The sequence below is a fragment of the Dermacentor silvarum genome, chromosome 3 (assembly GCF_013339745.2).
Source record: "Dermacentor silvarum isolate Dsil-2018 chromosome 3, BIME_Dsil_1.4, whole genome shotgun sequence".
NCBI classification, from domain to species: Eukaryota; Metazoa; Arthropoda; class Arachnida; order Ixodida; family Ixodidae; genus Dermacentor; species Dermacentor silvarum.
The window spans coordinates 183209980-183226589 of record NC_051156.1 but is presented as its reverse complement, the minus strand read 5'-3'; the positions used below and the strand labels follow the sequence as shown (position 1 = coordinate 183226589).

The 16610-nt window shown below is 44.9% G+C and overlaps 1 protein-coding gene across 1 annotated transcript in view; it reads left to right on the top strand.

Moving 5' to 3' along the window:
- LOC119446222 (smoothelin) overlaps positions 1-10985 on the top strand; it is a 63128-nt gene extending 52143 nt beyond the window's left edge. Inside the window, exons 9-10 of the mRNA XM_037710589.2 lie at positions 4935-5086; positions 7864-10985. Coding sequence (XP_037566517.1) covers positions 4935-5086; positions 7864-7987 — 276 coding nt within the window. The 3' untranslated portion in view covers positions 7988-10985. The remainder of the gene's footprint in view (positions 1-4934; positions 5087-7863) is intronic.
- The last annotated feature ends 5625 nt before the right edge of the window (positions 10986-16610 follow it).

Sequence of the window (16610 nt, the reverse complement as noted above, 5' to 3'; positions counted from 1 at the left end):
GCCGAAGCAAAAAACGCTATATCATCAGCGTAAACGTACGTGCATATATTCTGACGACAAGGAATGGAGCTTAGCAAGATATTAAACAAAAGCGGAGATAACACTGAGCCTTGTGGAACCCCGCGTGTTTGTCTGAATTTTCCTGATGCAATTCCACTTTGCGCACAGTAAAACTCCCTGCCCTGCAAGAACTCAGCAGTCCACGTTACGAAGTAATCAGGTAATCTAATTTCCTGCATCCTTTCTGTTAAAATAGGGTATTCCACACTATCGTATGCTTTTGAAATGTCTAATGTAACTAGGGCTGCACATTGGTTGTGGTAGCGAGCCAATTGAATTCTGCTTTCTAGGTCGACATGTGCGCACCATATTGACATCCCTGGCCTAAATCCAATTTGACAGGGGCTCAATAATTCTCTTGTTGTCACAAATTCAATCATGCGGGTGTATAATAACCTTTCTATTAATTTTACAAAATTTGATGTTAGAGAGATCGGCCGAATATTGTCTAGTACATACCCTTTGTTTTGGTCTTTGAGCAGTGGAATCACCTTCGCGATTCTCCACACAGGAGGGATCCAAGCATATTGTATTGAGTGATTTATAGTATCTAACAGAACGTTAGGAGCGATGTCAAATAGAAGTTTAAGCATCTTAGTAGTGAGTCCATCCGGACCTGGGGCTGCAGCTGGTAAACATGAAACAGCCTCCGACAATTCCGACAAAGAAATCTCTTCGAAATCTTCAAATGTGCCCTGTCTTTGAGGAGAGGAGGGAAAACAAGTCGAGAATCGGACCTCCAAACCTCTCGCAATTACCTCTAGAGATTCTACTTTATCACTCTTGGTTAAAACTATTGACTCCAAGTTCAAGGGACGCGGAATAAATTTTTGTGATCTTAAAAACCGAAACAGTGCACGCTTATTATTTGACTTTGAAAGAAATTCAAAATGACGAACATTGTAATCATCTTTTGCCTTAGATACCGTTCTTTTAAACGTTCCAGCCATAAATTTATAGTTATTCCAGTTTCTCGGAGACTGGTTCTGCATGAGTTGTTTCCACGCAGCTTTCCGTCGCTTGTAATCCCGCGAGCATTCGTCATTCCACCAACGCGTAGAAGTACTGTTCTTGCTAGCTTTTAACTGGAATTCTGATCTTTTGCGCGAAGCCTCTAAGATTGAGCAAATGTCCTCAGCGTTCAATGCATGATTTTCAATTGTTGATTTGAAAGTGGTCTGCAAACATTTTTTAAATCTATTGTAATCCACAAATGAGTGGATTCGAGCCTCCACGGCGGACTGCGAACCTATGATTTCAAACTTAATTGGAACGTGATCACTATTTGTCCCAACATTCACTGTTTCCCATGCTGATATGGAAAGACCTGGACCCGAAAATGTAAGATCCAGCACAGATCTAAACTGTCCGCGAAGAAATGTAACTGATCCCGAATTTTGACATAGAAAATTATTACTTGTTGCCCAGTCCCACAGACGCTTACCACACTGGTCTGATCTGACTCCCCAGGATATATGATGTGAGTTGAAGTCTCCAGCCAATACAATTTCTTTACCGCATTTTGCCAGAACTAAGTCTAGTGGGCGTGTATCCTGAACACCCGAAGGAAAATATACATTAGCCAACGAGAGGGGCCTACTGCCAGGGAGAGTAATTTCTACCGCTAAAATTTCACATTCTGGAGACATCAGCTGGAATGATATATTTGCCCTGTGGCAAAACTTGCTTGATACCATAATTAATAAGCCCCCTCCTTTAGACGGACGATCTAGGCGAAACGATCTAAAATCACGTAAACAAAATAATTTTTCAGGAGATAACCAAGTTTCTTGCAGTAGAATTATATCTGGACAAAGTTGATAAGACAGAACGTTTAAATCGGTAGAAGCAGCGAATATTGATCTGCAGTTCCACTGTAGTACCCTCATCTACCTTCCGGTGATGAGAGCACCGCAGAGGCAACTGCCTCCTCCAAAATATTAGATTTTGAGTTGACTTCAGAGAGGATTTTCTTAGATTTACTAATTGAGCGTAAAGTGGTATTCTCCAGTGGAGAAAACCTCCTTTTCTGAGCCCTCACATCAATTTCCATGTTTGAGGTATCCTGTGAATCAGAATTGACTGAGCTAGTAGTGTCTTTGCTTGAGGAACCTGGAATAGGCCTAACTTGTTTTATGAGAGATGTTGCAATAACCTCATCTTCCTGAGCGTGAGGTGTAGTAGCATTCATTTCAGAGTGCATTGGTTGAGCAGTAGCAGTCGGTAATAATTGCACTAGTTGTGAGGATATAAGGCCATTAAAACATTCCGTGACGCTTTCTACAATACGCTCCATGATTTTAGCCATAGACTTTTCAATCGCTTGTGCGATTACCTCTGACAGGGTTCCATCAGCGACAGCCTGGTGTCGTGCTGTCACACTCGCATATCCATGAGCTCTTTCCTTTACGGCCACAATGGCATCTCGGCGTGAGCAACGCCTTTTGTCCATAACTTCCAGGATTTGAATTTCTTGATTTCTAGCAGGGCAGTTAGAATAATCAGCCTTGTGGGCTCCATCGCAAAGGCAACACGTGTCCGATTGAGCCGAGCAGTCACTAGCGGAATGGCTCTCCCCGCATGTACAGCAGCGAAGGCTAGATTTACAACCGCCTATGCTATGTCCGAAGCGCCAACAATTGCGGCATTGTAATGGGCGCGAGGCAAGCGGATCCACTCTGAAGATCAGAGGCCAGACCTTTATCTCAGTGGGGCAAGATGTACCCGCAAACGTGGCAATTACTGATTCTGTGGGTACACGTGCATTGTCCACTAGTCTGTTGCACCGGTAAACAGAAATTGCCCCAGCCGCGGAGAGCTTTTCCAGGGTCTCTGCCGGACTTAAATTCGAGTCCACACCACGAACTATTCCCTTGGTACAGGCAAGATGCGGAGGGATGAAGGCACTTACTTGCAATGATCCAAATGATGAGCACTTAAGTAGGTCATACACGCACGCCTGGTCTGGCGATCGGCAAACAATCCCACCCCTGCCAAACTGTCGTACATCGGTAATGTGCAAGTAGTGATGCGTGGCCGCCTGAAGCTGCGCCTGCACTGCCTTTGGGTTGTTTAGCCGGATGGTTCCTCCATGCAAAGGCACCAGTGCCACAGGAATGCTGCTCACCCCGCTACGGAAGAAAGCTTCAAGAGGCATTTGATCAGGTGGTAGGGAGGCCGACCAAGGCGGAGATCGCCCCGGGCCATCCCCCGGAGAATTTGTCGACATCTGTGGCACTATCTGACTATATAAAAATTAAATTTCTCTCAAAACGATACTTAGCACCCACAATCAGGGAAATAAATCCGCCCGACACTTAGCCGAAACCCCAAGAGCTCACAGTTCGTAGAACCAGGCAGGGACCAGGCAGAACGTGGACGATCTCACTTCGAGCGTCCCAGTCTCTTCTCCTTCTTCCTCGTTCCTCGTACCACAGCCTGTGGTTTCGTGTCGACCCCTGATTGGTCGATTCTCTTTCTCCCTCGTCTGGTCGCTCGTGCCACCGCCCGCCAACATCGTCGTCTTTGTCGGCGACTCGATGGTGTTTAATTGGAGCAGACGCTCCTACGCAGTGCGTTGACGCTGTCTACTCACTCATGACACACTGCTGCGCTGTGGTATCCATGGGAATGCCGGTATATTGCGACTTCGGATTGGCATCGTTCTTCGAGAGCCAGAACGCCTTGAAGACGCGCCTGGCTAGCACCGTTCCGTCTGTCACAAAGATACATTTACGTGCTATAAAAAACTGCTTTAGCTTTATTTTTACACGAAAACATGTTTTGTTTAATTTTGAGGACTTACTATATTGGATGCACAATTATATGAAGCGTAAAAAGCATCGGTTGGCCGCTAAAGTTGGAGGACAGACGACAAGATTCTCGCTCGCTTCGGAACAACTTGTCGTCTGTTCTTGCTTTTCTTCGCTTGATTCTGCATTTTAGGCGAGTAAACTTTATTGAGAGATGTAATATGGGTGAATGAAAGCCTTTTATGTATATTTTACTTTAAGAACGCATTATTTGTGTAGCCATATTCACGTTCTAGACGAAGCCTCGTTCAACACCAGCCAACACAAGCCTCGCAGACACATATCCCGTCATTCCCATGAGGGCACGGCGCCCTTTAAGAAACTCGCATAGACGGTGGCGCCAGTTTACCCTCTAGGAGTTATAGTGAGAAACTCTATGACTGGCACCATCCTCGTCGAAACAGCCGTAGAACTCGCCCCCGTCGGATGCTTCGCAGCTGTCGTCGGCACCTTAAACCACATCGTCCTCGGTGCCGTCGAGTGCGTCGTATATGTAGCGTTTCTTAACGCCAGCCTGTATAATCTCCAGACTGGCTTCACGGCGGGCGCGACGGAAGAACTTCGTTAGCTCGGTACATTGTTAGCTTTGTTCTTACAATATAAGTCGAGGTGCTTTGCTCACGAATATAGGTCGATAGTTAATTTTGGGTCACATCTTCGGGAAAAAAAAAGGTCGTCCTATATTCTAACCCATACGGTACATACGTACGCAATCCCACAATCGTACACACACTTCACCGCTGCCAGTAGCGAGCACAGCACTAAAGCATATTCTGGATGAGCGTGAGGGGATGCTCCTGTCAGAACACACAAATGCTCCTAACGTATACTTGCTTTAGACTTGTAGTTCAGGCGCTGAGTTTTGACATGTGCTGAATGCATAATAACTCAACCTGGCTGCGCATCGTTTAAAAATTCATTTTTCAACTGCTCGTGTATAGCCCAACTAACTTCGATGGATGTAGAACTGCATATACTTAACGTAAGGAGAGGCGGTCCGGTATCTGTCAGATGCGTGGTCTGGCGTTGTAAATTAGTGCTTAATGACTGTCTTGTGCGCAGCACGTGGACATCACGAACTTCTCGACGAGCTGGAATGACGGTATGGCGTTCTGCGCCCTCATCCACCACTTCTACCCGGATGCCTTCGACTACGATAAGCTGGAGCCCAAGAACCGCAGGCACAACTTCGACCTCGCCTTCCGCACAGCCGAGTACGTGAGCTTGTATTCACAGAAAATTGACTCCCGAAATTTACACAGAAAATACTTTACTGTTTGTTTCTTTTTTGTCGCTTACCGTAGATATGGTATATATGTGCTAAAATTTAGCCATGGTGCATTTGTCGTAGCGTGTTTTTGTTGTCATAGAGCCGACGCTGTTACGGACGCTGTTACAAAAACTGGCGCCAACTACATGATCATTGTTCCACTTTGCAATGATAGTTCTAACTGCTACTTTGGTGCGGCTGTTGCGAATGCCGACCAACAAGGATAAGCTCCATCATTCGGTGTTCATGAATGCGATGCAAATGTGTTGCAGCAGTATTGGAGCGTTTAAAATTAGCGAATCAACCAGATCAGAAAGCGCTCTCGTGAAATCGTTATGCCGCTCACATAGGCTTCGTCATGAACCTGATATTTCGAAATGAAAGCGATGCCTACCACGTAATTTAAGGCATCGTCTTTCCGGTGGCGGCCCATAGCTCCGTAGCGAATGTACATACAATGTAATAACAGACATCGCTTTGATTCTCGGCATCACAACGGAAGTTATGGTGCTGAGATATGTACGTGTGCAGTGTCGTTAGATGTGAGAGCTGCAACATGGTGATCTGTTTTCGGAAGGGCCCCAAGACTGCACAGTGGCGTTGACAAACGAATAATTGGGGAGCTATTTACCGTTACAATTACTGGTGTGTCATATATTTCGGCGCCAACACGGCATTCTTGGAGCCCCGTCGACCACGGGCATCGGGTCGCAGCTTATATCGAACCCCTCTGTGCATCTTGTCATGCACGTCTCAATTTCTCTTCACTGCCTGAGTGATGTTAGCAGTACTAGTTGTTGATGTGATAGTAGTAGTAGTAATAGTGGTTATAGTGGCAGTGGTTAGGGGTGGTAGTAGTAGTAGTAGTAGTAGTAGTAGTAGTAGTAGTAGTAGTAGTAGTAGTAGTAGTAGTAGTAGTAGTAGTAGTAGTAGTAGCAGGAGGAGGAGGAGGAGAAGGAAGAGTGACCAAATTCTCGCAGTCCTTTCCAAATCCTTACCAAAATTCATTTTGCCATTTATAGAAAGCATTTTAAGCACTCTGCTGTGAAGGACATTTTACTATATAGGCAATATCTTTCTAATGGCTATAGTTCATGATTAAACAATCACGTACTTATGGCCTCGCACTTACTATCAACTTCTGCGTGGAGTAGTTATAACTGAAACTGGGATAATTCAATATATTTATTGACTTGAACAAACATTTCAATATTTATTGGCCCGCTATGTGTTACATGTATTTTGAAACCACCTGATGCAAACCAATCTTACAGCTTAATTAAACATTTTAAGCTTCCCACGGAACAGCAACGCCGAAAAAAAAATTAAAAGAAGCATCAGATAGATTCGCGAGTAATCAAAACGAATGCATATTTGATATCCACGCTGCCGTGTGCATTGACTCGGTCGCCATGAGCGTGGTTCTGTCGTCTGTGGTTTAACGCACCTTTTAGATGCGAAGCATCTTATGCTCGGGGCTATGTCACTCCCTCCCTCCCTCCCTCCCTCCGCCGTGCGGCGTCCACTTCCTGTTCCGCTTCCGGTTCCACTTCCGGTTCCGGTACCACTTCTGGTTCCGGTTCCGGAAGCCAGCTTCGGCTTCCGGAGAACGCTTCCGGCGTTTTGCCCGAATGATCCCCCGGTGCTTCGCCCACTCATCATCATTCACTTCGTCCTCTCATTCTCCTCCCGCAACGCCGCGATGAGTGCCACGGGCAGCGCCAGCGTCAACGCCAGTGTCAGCGCCATGGACAGCGCTGCGGAGAAGAGGGCTCAAGCGGCTGCCACGAAACGGCAGCGGCGACAGGCCGATCTGAAAACTAATGGGAACTTGAGTCGACCCCATGGCTGCTTCGCATACTACTCAGGGTTCCCCTACGGGAAAATGGTGTAATTTTTTGGTCGAGTAACTTTAGAAAACGTCCTAGCATATCTATTTATACAATAACCCCTCACATTGTTTCCCACGTGATATTTCTACTGTCATTCAAATCGCAAATAAATAGTATGTACAATTTAAACGGAAACGTTTGGTTCCAGAACGCTGAATTGATTCGAGTTTACGGTTGGTTTATTTATTTATTTATTTATTTATTTATTTATTTATTTATTTATTTATTTATTTATTTATTTATTTATTGAACGATATTGTTTTCCTACAGTGAGTTTGCAAACACTCATTGAGTCCACAACCCGAGTCTAGTTTGCGTTAGAAGAAATAAATTTATATAAAAGCAATTCGGACAGTATAACAACACTGCACAAAAATCAAACATACAGAATTTCCACATTGGGGTTCTGCTGATGCACATTTGTATATCTAATGTACAATCCTTGTCAAAAGTATACGGACTACGTTGCATTCGACTGGCAAGCTGACTATAGACGGTTTAGAGAGTTCCTGTGGTTTACCATAAGTTTCGGTACCATGGAGGAGTGAAAATAACTCTCATAATCACCATCAGGAGCGCCACAGGAACCCCTCCACACAGCCTAACCACATTTACGGTGAAGGCGCCGAGCATACTTCTGACGAAAACTGTACCCACAGGCAAATTGCTAAAAATACGAGAATCCTAACTTTTTCCCGATTATACCACTATACACAGTAGTCCAGAGACCACCTGGATCTGTCTATTAGGAACGACGTTCTCGTAGCTCTCTGCGATTCCCCACGTGATGACAGTGACGTAATGCAAACCGTTCTTATTTTTTTTTCAGGGAGCAGGCTGGAATATCGCCGTTGCTCGATACGGAGGACATGGTGCTGATGAAGAAGCCTGACTGGAAGTGCGTCTTCACCTACGTGCAGAGCCTGTACCGCAACCTCGTCAACAAGGACTGACCCCGTCGTAGCACCGACGTCATACACATATCTAGTCTTTTAATGTTGTATGTTCAACGGAAAAAAGAAAGAAACAAAGTACACTGCGCGTTCACGAGTGTACAGTATACCATCGCACTTGCTCGATGCACAAGGATTCGTGCGTTTCTTTGAAGGGCGTCACTCCAGAGATGGGCATTGTCGTTATATATATATATATATATATATATATATATATATATATATAAACACGAGACATTTATACGTGTTTCGATATGCTTGCTAAACAAGTCATCTATACAAGACTCGTATCTAACAGCAATGAGATTGTGAAGCGCGGTTGATGAACTTCATTTTGAATTCTATCTGATGTAAACAATTTAGCAGCAGTTGCTCCTGTTCTAGTCGGTTCATAGTTAATTGCAAGTGGCGCGAGCAAGTCGATCCCGAGCATTATAGACACGTTGTCACACAACAAACAGTAGCGTTTGTCCTGTCCATTGCGTGTGATGTAGTTCTGTTTGCGCTGCTTGCAAAGTCTTAAAGTTTAAGGGACGGTTAGTGGACTTAAGTTAGGCTATACAGACATATGATACATCTTGAATTTCAATAGGCTAGTGTTGCAGCCAGTCAAAGCTTCATGAGCTATAAGAGACGCGAAATAAGAAAGACAAGCGGCGACGCCATCTAGGCCTTCCCGCAACAGCTCTCAATGACGTCATGGATTTTGACATCTGTTCTGAGTTTATAAGTATAGACAATATGTAGATTGCACTCGATAAAAACTCTTCCTGGGCAACTTTACGACCTTTTTTAAAACAAAAGCCCCGGTCTAAACACTCGAAAATTCAACAACATTCGCGATCTCATGCTGACGTCATGGCCGCGGCAGTCTGGGCGTGACGAAAACTTTGCCCACTGTCTCCGCTAATAAACGCCCTCTTTCCGCCCACGAAAAGCAAGCGGAGCATTGAAATAATAATGCTACCAGTCTAAACGTACTTAATAGAGAGCTTTATCGTGTCCGGTATTCCGCTAAACTGGAAGCGGACTGGGCGTTTTGCCGGATGGGCGAGCAGGCGCTAACGTGAATGGCCTGCACGGAGCAGCCATCTTGTGGCGCAGCGCTCAACCGAAGACAGAGCTAATATCGCCATAAACAAATGTGTTCGACTTCACTGCTGGTGTAAATTTTCGGCAGCGGCGAAAATATATTCATTAGCAAAGTAACAGCAAAATCGAGAAAGAGGCTAACAAATGGAGCAGTACATTGTAGTATAAAGGTTATAAACAGGAATATATAACGTAACTCAAAAAGGCCGGCCAACGTTTCGATAGGAAGGCCCCCGCTCACCCGGTATACCGCCCGATCTGCCTGCGTTTAGCGGAATACCGGACACGCTGATACTCTCTAACCTAAGCATCCCTTTAAGATATGCAAAGAAGCGTGATTTGTCAATGTCAGTATGCGAGTTACGTGTTGTCTTTCCGGACGACTTTTACTTCGGCAAGATTTCTGATTTCACAAATGTCGACGTATTGGTCAAGCTGTGAAATTAAGAACGTGATCAAACTCTGTTGTAGCACCGTTGTTAAATTTTTAACTGATTGTATTGCGACCGCAAGAATTGTGACGATAGCATGAAACAGCTCGATAGCACTCCAAAGAATTATGTTTGGTTCCCTAGTGGTGCAGGTATACATTCCTGTGGAGGCAAATGGCCGACGGGGTGCGTGGCACCAAGTGATATAGGCTCACTAGGGCCTGTTGGCTCTCGAACATATCTCGTTGAGTTGGTAGAATAGAAGCATTGAAGTGATGAAAAACAATATGCAACAAGCCATTCTTTTCGCAAAAAGAGCCCTATATAGCGCGCCATTGTTTTTACTATTGATTGAACAATAAACGAGCTTTAAATGTTGCATTTATGCACTTCCGAGATGAAGCGGACTTTAATGTTGATCCTTACGCTTTACTACACGAGCTAAATGAGACGCTGCAAGTCCTTTCAAAGATTGTAAGCTTCTCGCACTTTTTGCGCACGCGAAGGTTAATCGTAATGTGAACGTAAAAAACGCGGCAGCGCGCATCTGAAATCTTCGCTTTCACAAGAACTTTCCTGCCCCCAAAGGAACAGTTGAATATACTGTAAATTGTTGTCGCCATAAGGTAAGCCATAATTACAGACGCCCTAAGGATTTTTTTTTTCTTGATGACGCGTTGCACCAGCTGGAATAGAATTGCGATGGTGAGACTGGCGTGTAGTCTCACTCGAAGAAGACGGTCAGGCATTCATGCTCAGCACTCTAACAAAATGGTCACCGGTTAATTTGTTACAGATTTGACAACTGTAGCAAGTGTACCTGTCAGCGGATTCCAGTGTGGGGAGAAACACTGCATTAGGATGCCGGTAAAAAATATAGCAGTCTAAATCTATCATGGCAGCTTTTCGTAACACTCGCATTAGTTGTCTTTTCTCATCACGGCGGTGACTATTTAACGCACCTATATGCGTTCTGATATGTAGTTACAATTTTGTGAGCCCCCTCCTGCCTCAGCCTCACCTCTTGACACTTTGCAGTCATCTGCTGATTCGAATGGACATATTTGTGTGCGCAGTAGGCAGAGCGAGCAAGTAAGCAGCAGGCTTATTATAACAACCACATAATCATCAAACCATCACAGTTTATATCACGAACGCAAGCTGAACTCTTCCTAGCCATTGCAAAAGAGTCGTTGCGAATACGTCCACAGTAAAATATGGGCGAAGAGATGATGAGTAATGGAGTGTGAAGATTTCTTCTTTGTTTTATCAATCGATTTTTTGTGTGTGTGGTTGTTTGTTTGCTGTATCATATAGACACACGCTATACCTTTGCGTCGTGCAGGTCTTCTAGCGCTCGATAACGCATTAGCCTGTATACGCCTGAGAAAATATTGATGGCCCTCACGCTTTCAGCATTGCACCCTCATTCGCTGTATAGTGGAATCTTTTGTAAGCTGAATAAAACAAGCTATATGCAAGACAAACTAGGCACTGTGACTGTTACTTATTGTTACTTATTAGTAAGAAGTAAAACGAAACTATGGGGTAAGAAGTAAAACGAAACTATGGTGTTTGACGTCCCGACGCTGAAGAGTTATGAGAAAAGCCGTAGTGAAGGATTCCGAATTTGATGTTGGCCGCCTGGGGTTCCACGCAACGCACTTGCATATTAATCCGGTCGCCCAGACTGGGAATCGAACCCGTTACCTCACGCTCAGCTGCAAGACACCGTAGCCACTGAGCTACAATGGTCAGTGTATAGAGAAGTATACGTCATGTGCCCATCCACCGAGCGTTTATGTAAGTACGGACAAAATTTCGTCTTGTATTTTTTTATGTAGACGACAACTTAGTCGCAATTAGTCAGCCTTAGTTCCACCAGCGTCCAAAAGATGTTCAGTTTAGATTATTAGTTCAATGTATGTACCAAATGCAGCGTATAGCCTCGTGCCGCGAGTGGCGTCACCACAAGTGGCGGTGAGGATCACATGGTGTCATAAGCTCCCGTGGTGTCATCACGTGGTGTCATAAGGGGTAGGGGGGGATCTTGTAAGGGCAAACGTCCCAGCCAATCAGCACTTCAGCAGCAGACGAAATGGGCACGTCCACTAGGAGTACACTTACAGAATACCCCGCCTGTAGTTTGGGACAGGCAATGCCGGTCTGGTGTCACTGGAGGGTACAGTAACAAAAGGCACCGACCGGCATGACTGGCGGATCCTGAGATATCATAATGTCAAAACGCCTTTATAAAGAAGCGCTTAGGGCCTGGAAAATGGTTCGTTTAGATATGGGTACCCTGATGAAGGCGCGCCCTCACGAGGGCGTCCTCACCCTCATCTACCCTCACACTCACGGCGTGAGGTCAGGTTGACGTAAGGATCGTAGTCGGAAAAACTGATGGTGAGAGAGGGTGGACGTCGTGGCATGAAGGCGATGGAGGGTAACTTCAACGAACTGAGGCTTGAATGAGGAAATCGTGATTCAGGCCACTAGGGTGAGCGGCAAGAGCTTTCCTTCTGACCGTGAAGGAGTCGTCCCACTATAGGATGACAACCTGCAAATTTCTGTCGGCCGACTTCCGGCTACAGCTGTCTCCGTCGTGTCGACGCCAACCCTGTAAACTCGTCGACGCCAATTCAGCCTGCAAACCATCTGCTGATGGCCGTGTTGACAGTGTCTACAACTGTCGGGAGACAGATTTTGCTCCACTGTAACGACACGACCACGGACATGATAGCCTACACCGTGCCGATGCCGCTGTCGCGGAGTTTGTCGCCGCTGGTTTCTATACAGAGCGGCTTGCTTTATGTGTACCCCTTCTCTAAAATACATTTTCTTACCTGTTAATACATTTAATTACCCAAGTAAATCATGATGTCACAGAGCACGTAAGTTGTAGTTATTTAATTTATGCATCTTACTGCCATGCGTTTACCGAGTACTTATAAGTCCATCCGTGCCTTTGCGTAAATGTATTTTCCGTGTGCATCATGTCATGTAGAACAGCGGAATGGCGTCTGACTTGGAAGGGTATATTCTAGGTGTTGAGCTAACTGTAGACAGCATTTCAATTTTGTGTCAATAAATTGTGGAGTAATAGAAGGAATTGGGCCATGGCTTTCTGTATGCAACGTTTTATTTATTTATTTTTTCGCACACACGCAGCATCACGCATGCATGGTTCAAAAATAATGTTGTAATGCTTTATGTAAGCAAAAATGATTTATGAGAAGAATGAATAATTTATCTTAGCGATGTTTCCCTCTTTTGGATTTGCTCAATAGTTCCAGCACCCCAAAATAACCCCGTTCCATCATTGTAATTGTTTCAGTCCCTTGCTGTTGCAGCTTTAAGAGATGTCCACGACATAGGTCGGCCAAATAAACAGAACTCACTCAGACGCTTACAAAATATCATTTTTTTGCTTAGAGGTCGCTCGGACTCAGTCGTGAGTCCGAGCGGCTAATTGCGGCTGACTAATGCGACTAAGTTGTCGTCTAGAAAAAAATACAAGACGAAATTTTGTCCGTACTTACATAACTCAGCAAAATTCTGCTCAGCCAGGCTCACTTAGAGACGGCCTCACCAAGGTCAGAGTAAGCCAGGTTCACTCGCACTCAAACTCACCGAAGGCTCACGGACTTACACTTACTCGGGCTCTTTCGGATTCACGCCAAATTACGTACGCAGCTATACAACGGAATCATGGGTACAGGCTCCATTAAACCTCATGGAATCGCCAACTTCATTTCACTCAAATTCACAGGCATATAACTCGTGTGAATTACCAGCTTACTAAACGGACCACTGATAGAGAGTAATATCCGAGCTCGCTTCAAAGTCACTTTCACACTCACGTCTGCAAATCTGCACTGCCACACACTCACTTGCACACTAGCTCTTCTGCTCACATTCACACGTACTCGTTCACGCTCGTAATGACGTCCATTCGCACTCACCAACATTTACAGATAATCAAACCAGGGCGTAAAACCGAAAAACAAACAGTGGTTCGACTCGGTTCGGGTTCAACGCGCTCTACTCTCTTTTCGGTTCACTTTCGGTTCCGAAAAAAATATAACGGTTCGCGAACCAGTTCGGCATAGCCCACTTTATCTATCCTCATGGCGACACGTTGCCAATGCGCTATCGACTTGTGCGCATAGCGCATGCGCAAGTTATGTCAGTAGGACGCAGAAATGGACTACCTGGCATGTGGGAGAAGGCAATTGATATTTCTACATAAATGCCAATTAATGAAGTTTAATGTTATACAACCACAGCAGGCTTACGCATAAAAGCGGCCATCTTATAGCAGACAGTGGCTTCGCTACATCTAGAATGTACGGCACGTAAGTACGTGGTGCGGAATCTCGACACGCGCGGAGCCTCTTAGCTTCCTCTTTCCTGTGTTTGCTTTTATCGTCATCCGTACTGAGCACGCGCAAACTGTACAAAACAGCTAGCCTTCTTTGACGTATAAGCGCGCTGATTTAGGTACTTATAAAGCGAAAATTTCGATGCTCACAACCAAATAAGAATTTTATTTTAATTTATACATGGTACATTGTAATCAAGCGACAAAATGTTGCAAACATTTAAAAAAAAGGTGAATGTACACAGAAAAATTAAGGAAAAAGAACATCATCAGTCGGATATAGAGCACATGCACATGTATGACAAGCGACAAATCTCGCAATAAAAATGACGTATTTAACATACAACAAATCACGTTGCCCTCTGGGCATCGCAATGTCCAGAAGTCAATTATAAAAAATGAGCATACAGCGCGATCATCAAACGCACGGCTGAAAGTACGTAGCTGAAAAATAAAATTTCACTGAAAAGATTCAAAAAGTGATGAAAGTCACACAATTAGAATACTAGCTGTTCACTCGATCAAATAGATTAAGTATTTCCTAACGCTATATATGAAGCATGATCGCGAAGATTTCATCGTAAGCGCCATGAATTTAGGACAAAAAGAACTTGGAGGACGCTTAAGCTTCGCCTTTAAGAGTGGAACGCGATAGCATTCAAAATGCTTCTCATGCTTCCTGGCAACTGCAGCTTATGTAATAATATTTACCTGCAAACGCTGGCGGCGGACGCTATTCACGAAGGCCAGTTCCTGGTTCTTTTTTTTTTTTTTTTACCCCCGCGCAGCGGGATCCGCCGCTGCCGCGGATGCGCGGAGGCGAGCGCCATCTGGGTGGCGCGCTGCAAGGAACCGAGCGGGACGCGCCGCTCCCACTAATACCCCTGACACCCGGGCACATTATACCCGTGTCACACGGGCACCCACAAATTCCTTTAGGATAAGGGAGCGCGAAACTTCCTAAGGGAGTTCGACCTCAAGGAAGTTGTGGCCGTGTCACACGGCCAATAACAAGCTTTCAGAAAAAGCCGCCAGAGGTGCTATCAGCGGCGTTTGATGTTTGTAGAATTACAAAAATATAACTTCTAATTACGCTCGTAGCTATTATAATTAACACTCCTTCCATAAAAAATACTATTTATTATATTTGACGCAAAAAACATACACCTCGCTAAAAATCAAAGTGCGCTCTCTAAACATAGCAGTGCTGACAGTGACGCTAGCCATCATGTGCTTCTCTGTGTTCCTTTGCGGCGTGGCGAGTAGGCTGAATTGTACTTGAAGGTTTCTCCTTCTTTCTGGGGTTTTATGTGCCAAAACCAGTTCTGAATATGAGGCACGCCGTAGTGGAGGGCTCCGGATTAATTTTGACCACCTGGGGTTCTTTAACGTGCACTACAACGCAAGCACACGGGCGTTTTTGCATTTCGCCTCCATCGAAATGCGGCCGACGCGGCCGGGATTCGATCCCGCTACCTCGTGCTCAGCAGCGCAACGCCTTAGCTGATTGAGCCACCCCGGCGGGTTGTACTTGAACGTTTATTTATTTCAACAGAACTGTTTTGAAAAACACTCGACATTATTTTTAATGCAAACCATAATTAAATTATCAGCTTTACAACAACAAGCCTGAGCACGAGAGTACTTCCTTTAGATCGCCGTCAAGGGAGATCGCCGATCTCCCTTGACCAAAAGCTCCGTTAAACTTCCTTAGTGGAAGGGCGACCGTGTGACATCGCATGCATCTCCCTCAAGATAAAGACGACGGAGATAAAAGGAGTTTGCGGATGCCCGTCTGACAGGGGTATAAAGTCCTTTACGTAAGGGGACATCTACTGGAAAGACGTTCAAGCGCAGTGACACATCACAAAGGAGCATCTCCCTCCCGGCGGCAAAGTTCCTTTGCGGGAAAGAAGATCGGGCATCTACTTTTCAAGCAGAAAGGCGTACTCTCGCATACAGCGTGCACAACTCATCAATAGAAGAAAACCTGTTACATAACTAAGGTGCCCCGTAAGCATTTGTTTTACCTTGAAAAATGTTTTAAATTTTAGCTGTAATGCGATTTGTCGAAGAGTGAAGATTTACTCTAGCTATACTCTCAAACGCCCGCACCATGCACGTCGCTAGCGCCGCCATGTTAAATTCCAAATATGCGCATTATAAACCATCAAAAGTGGAAAAAATGTTTTTAGGTTCTACAATCACTAAATGTAATCTACATGGTCAGCTTCTTGTAAATGTTTTCTCTCTCTTGCTGCTTTACCAAGCAGCGCCTTTTTTTTTTTTTCTTCTTCTTTTTTCCGGCGTTCATGTGAGGAACCACCTAAAGAAGTTAGTGCGCGGCCGTGTGTCATCGGCGCAACTCCTTTCTGCAAAGGGTCCTTCAGAGAGAACAAAAGGGGTTTCCTGCAAAGGACTTTACTTTTGCCCGTGTGTCAGGAGTAAGACACTCCTCAAACGGCAGCTGGAAAAGGGGTTTGAGTTTGAATTTCCGCGTAACAGAATTATGCTCTCTCGTATATTCAAATTACAATCTGACGCTATCAGGTCTGTAGGTTGCGTGTAAGTCGCACTTTACGAATTTTCTGACGCATTTTACTTTGAGAAATTCAATTAGTTTGGTAACGCCTATGTGCCACGCGAGGCACATAGGCGTTAAACATAGGCGTTAGAATGGAGACGAATTACAGCAAATGATTGAGGACCTTAATCA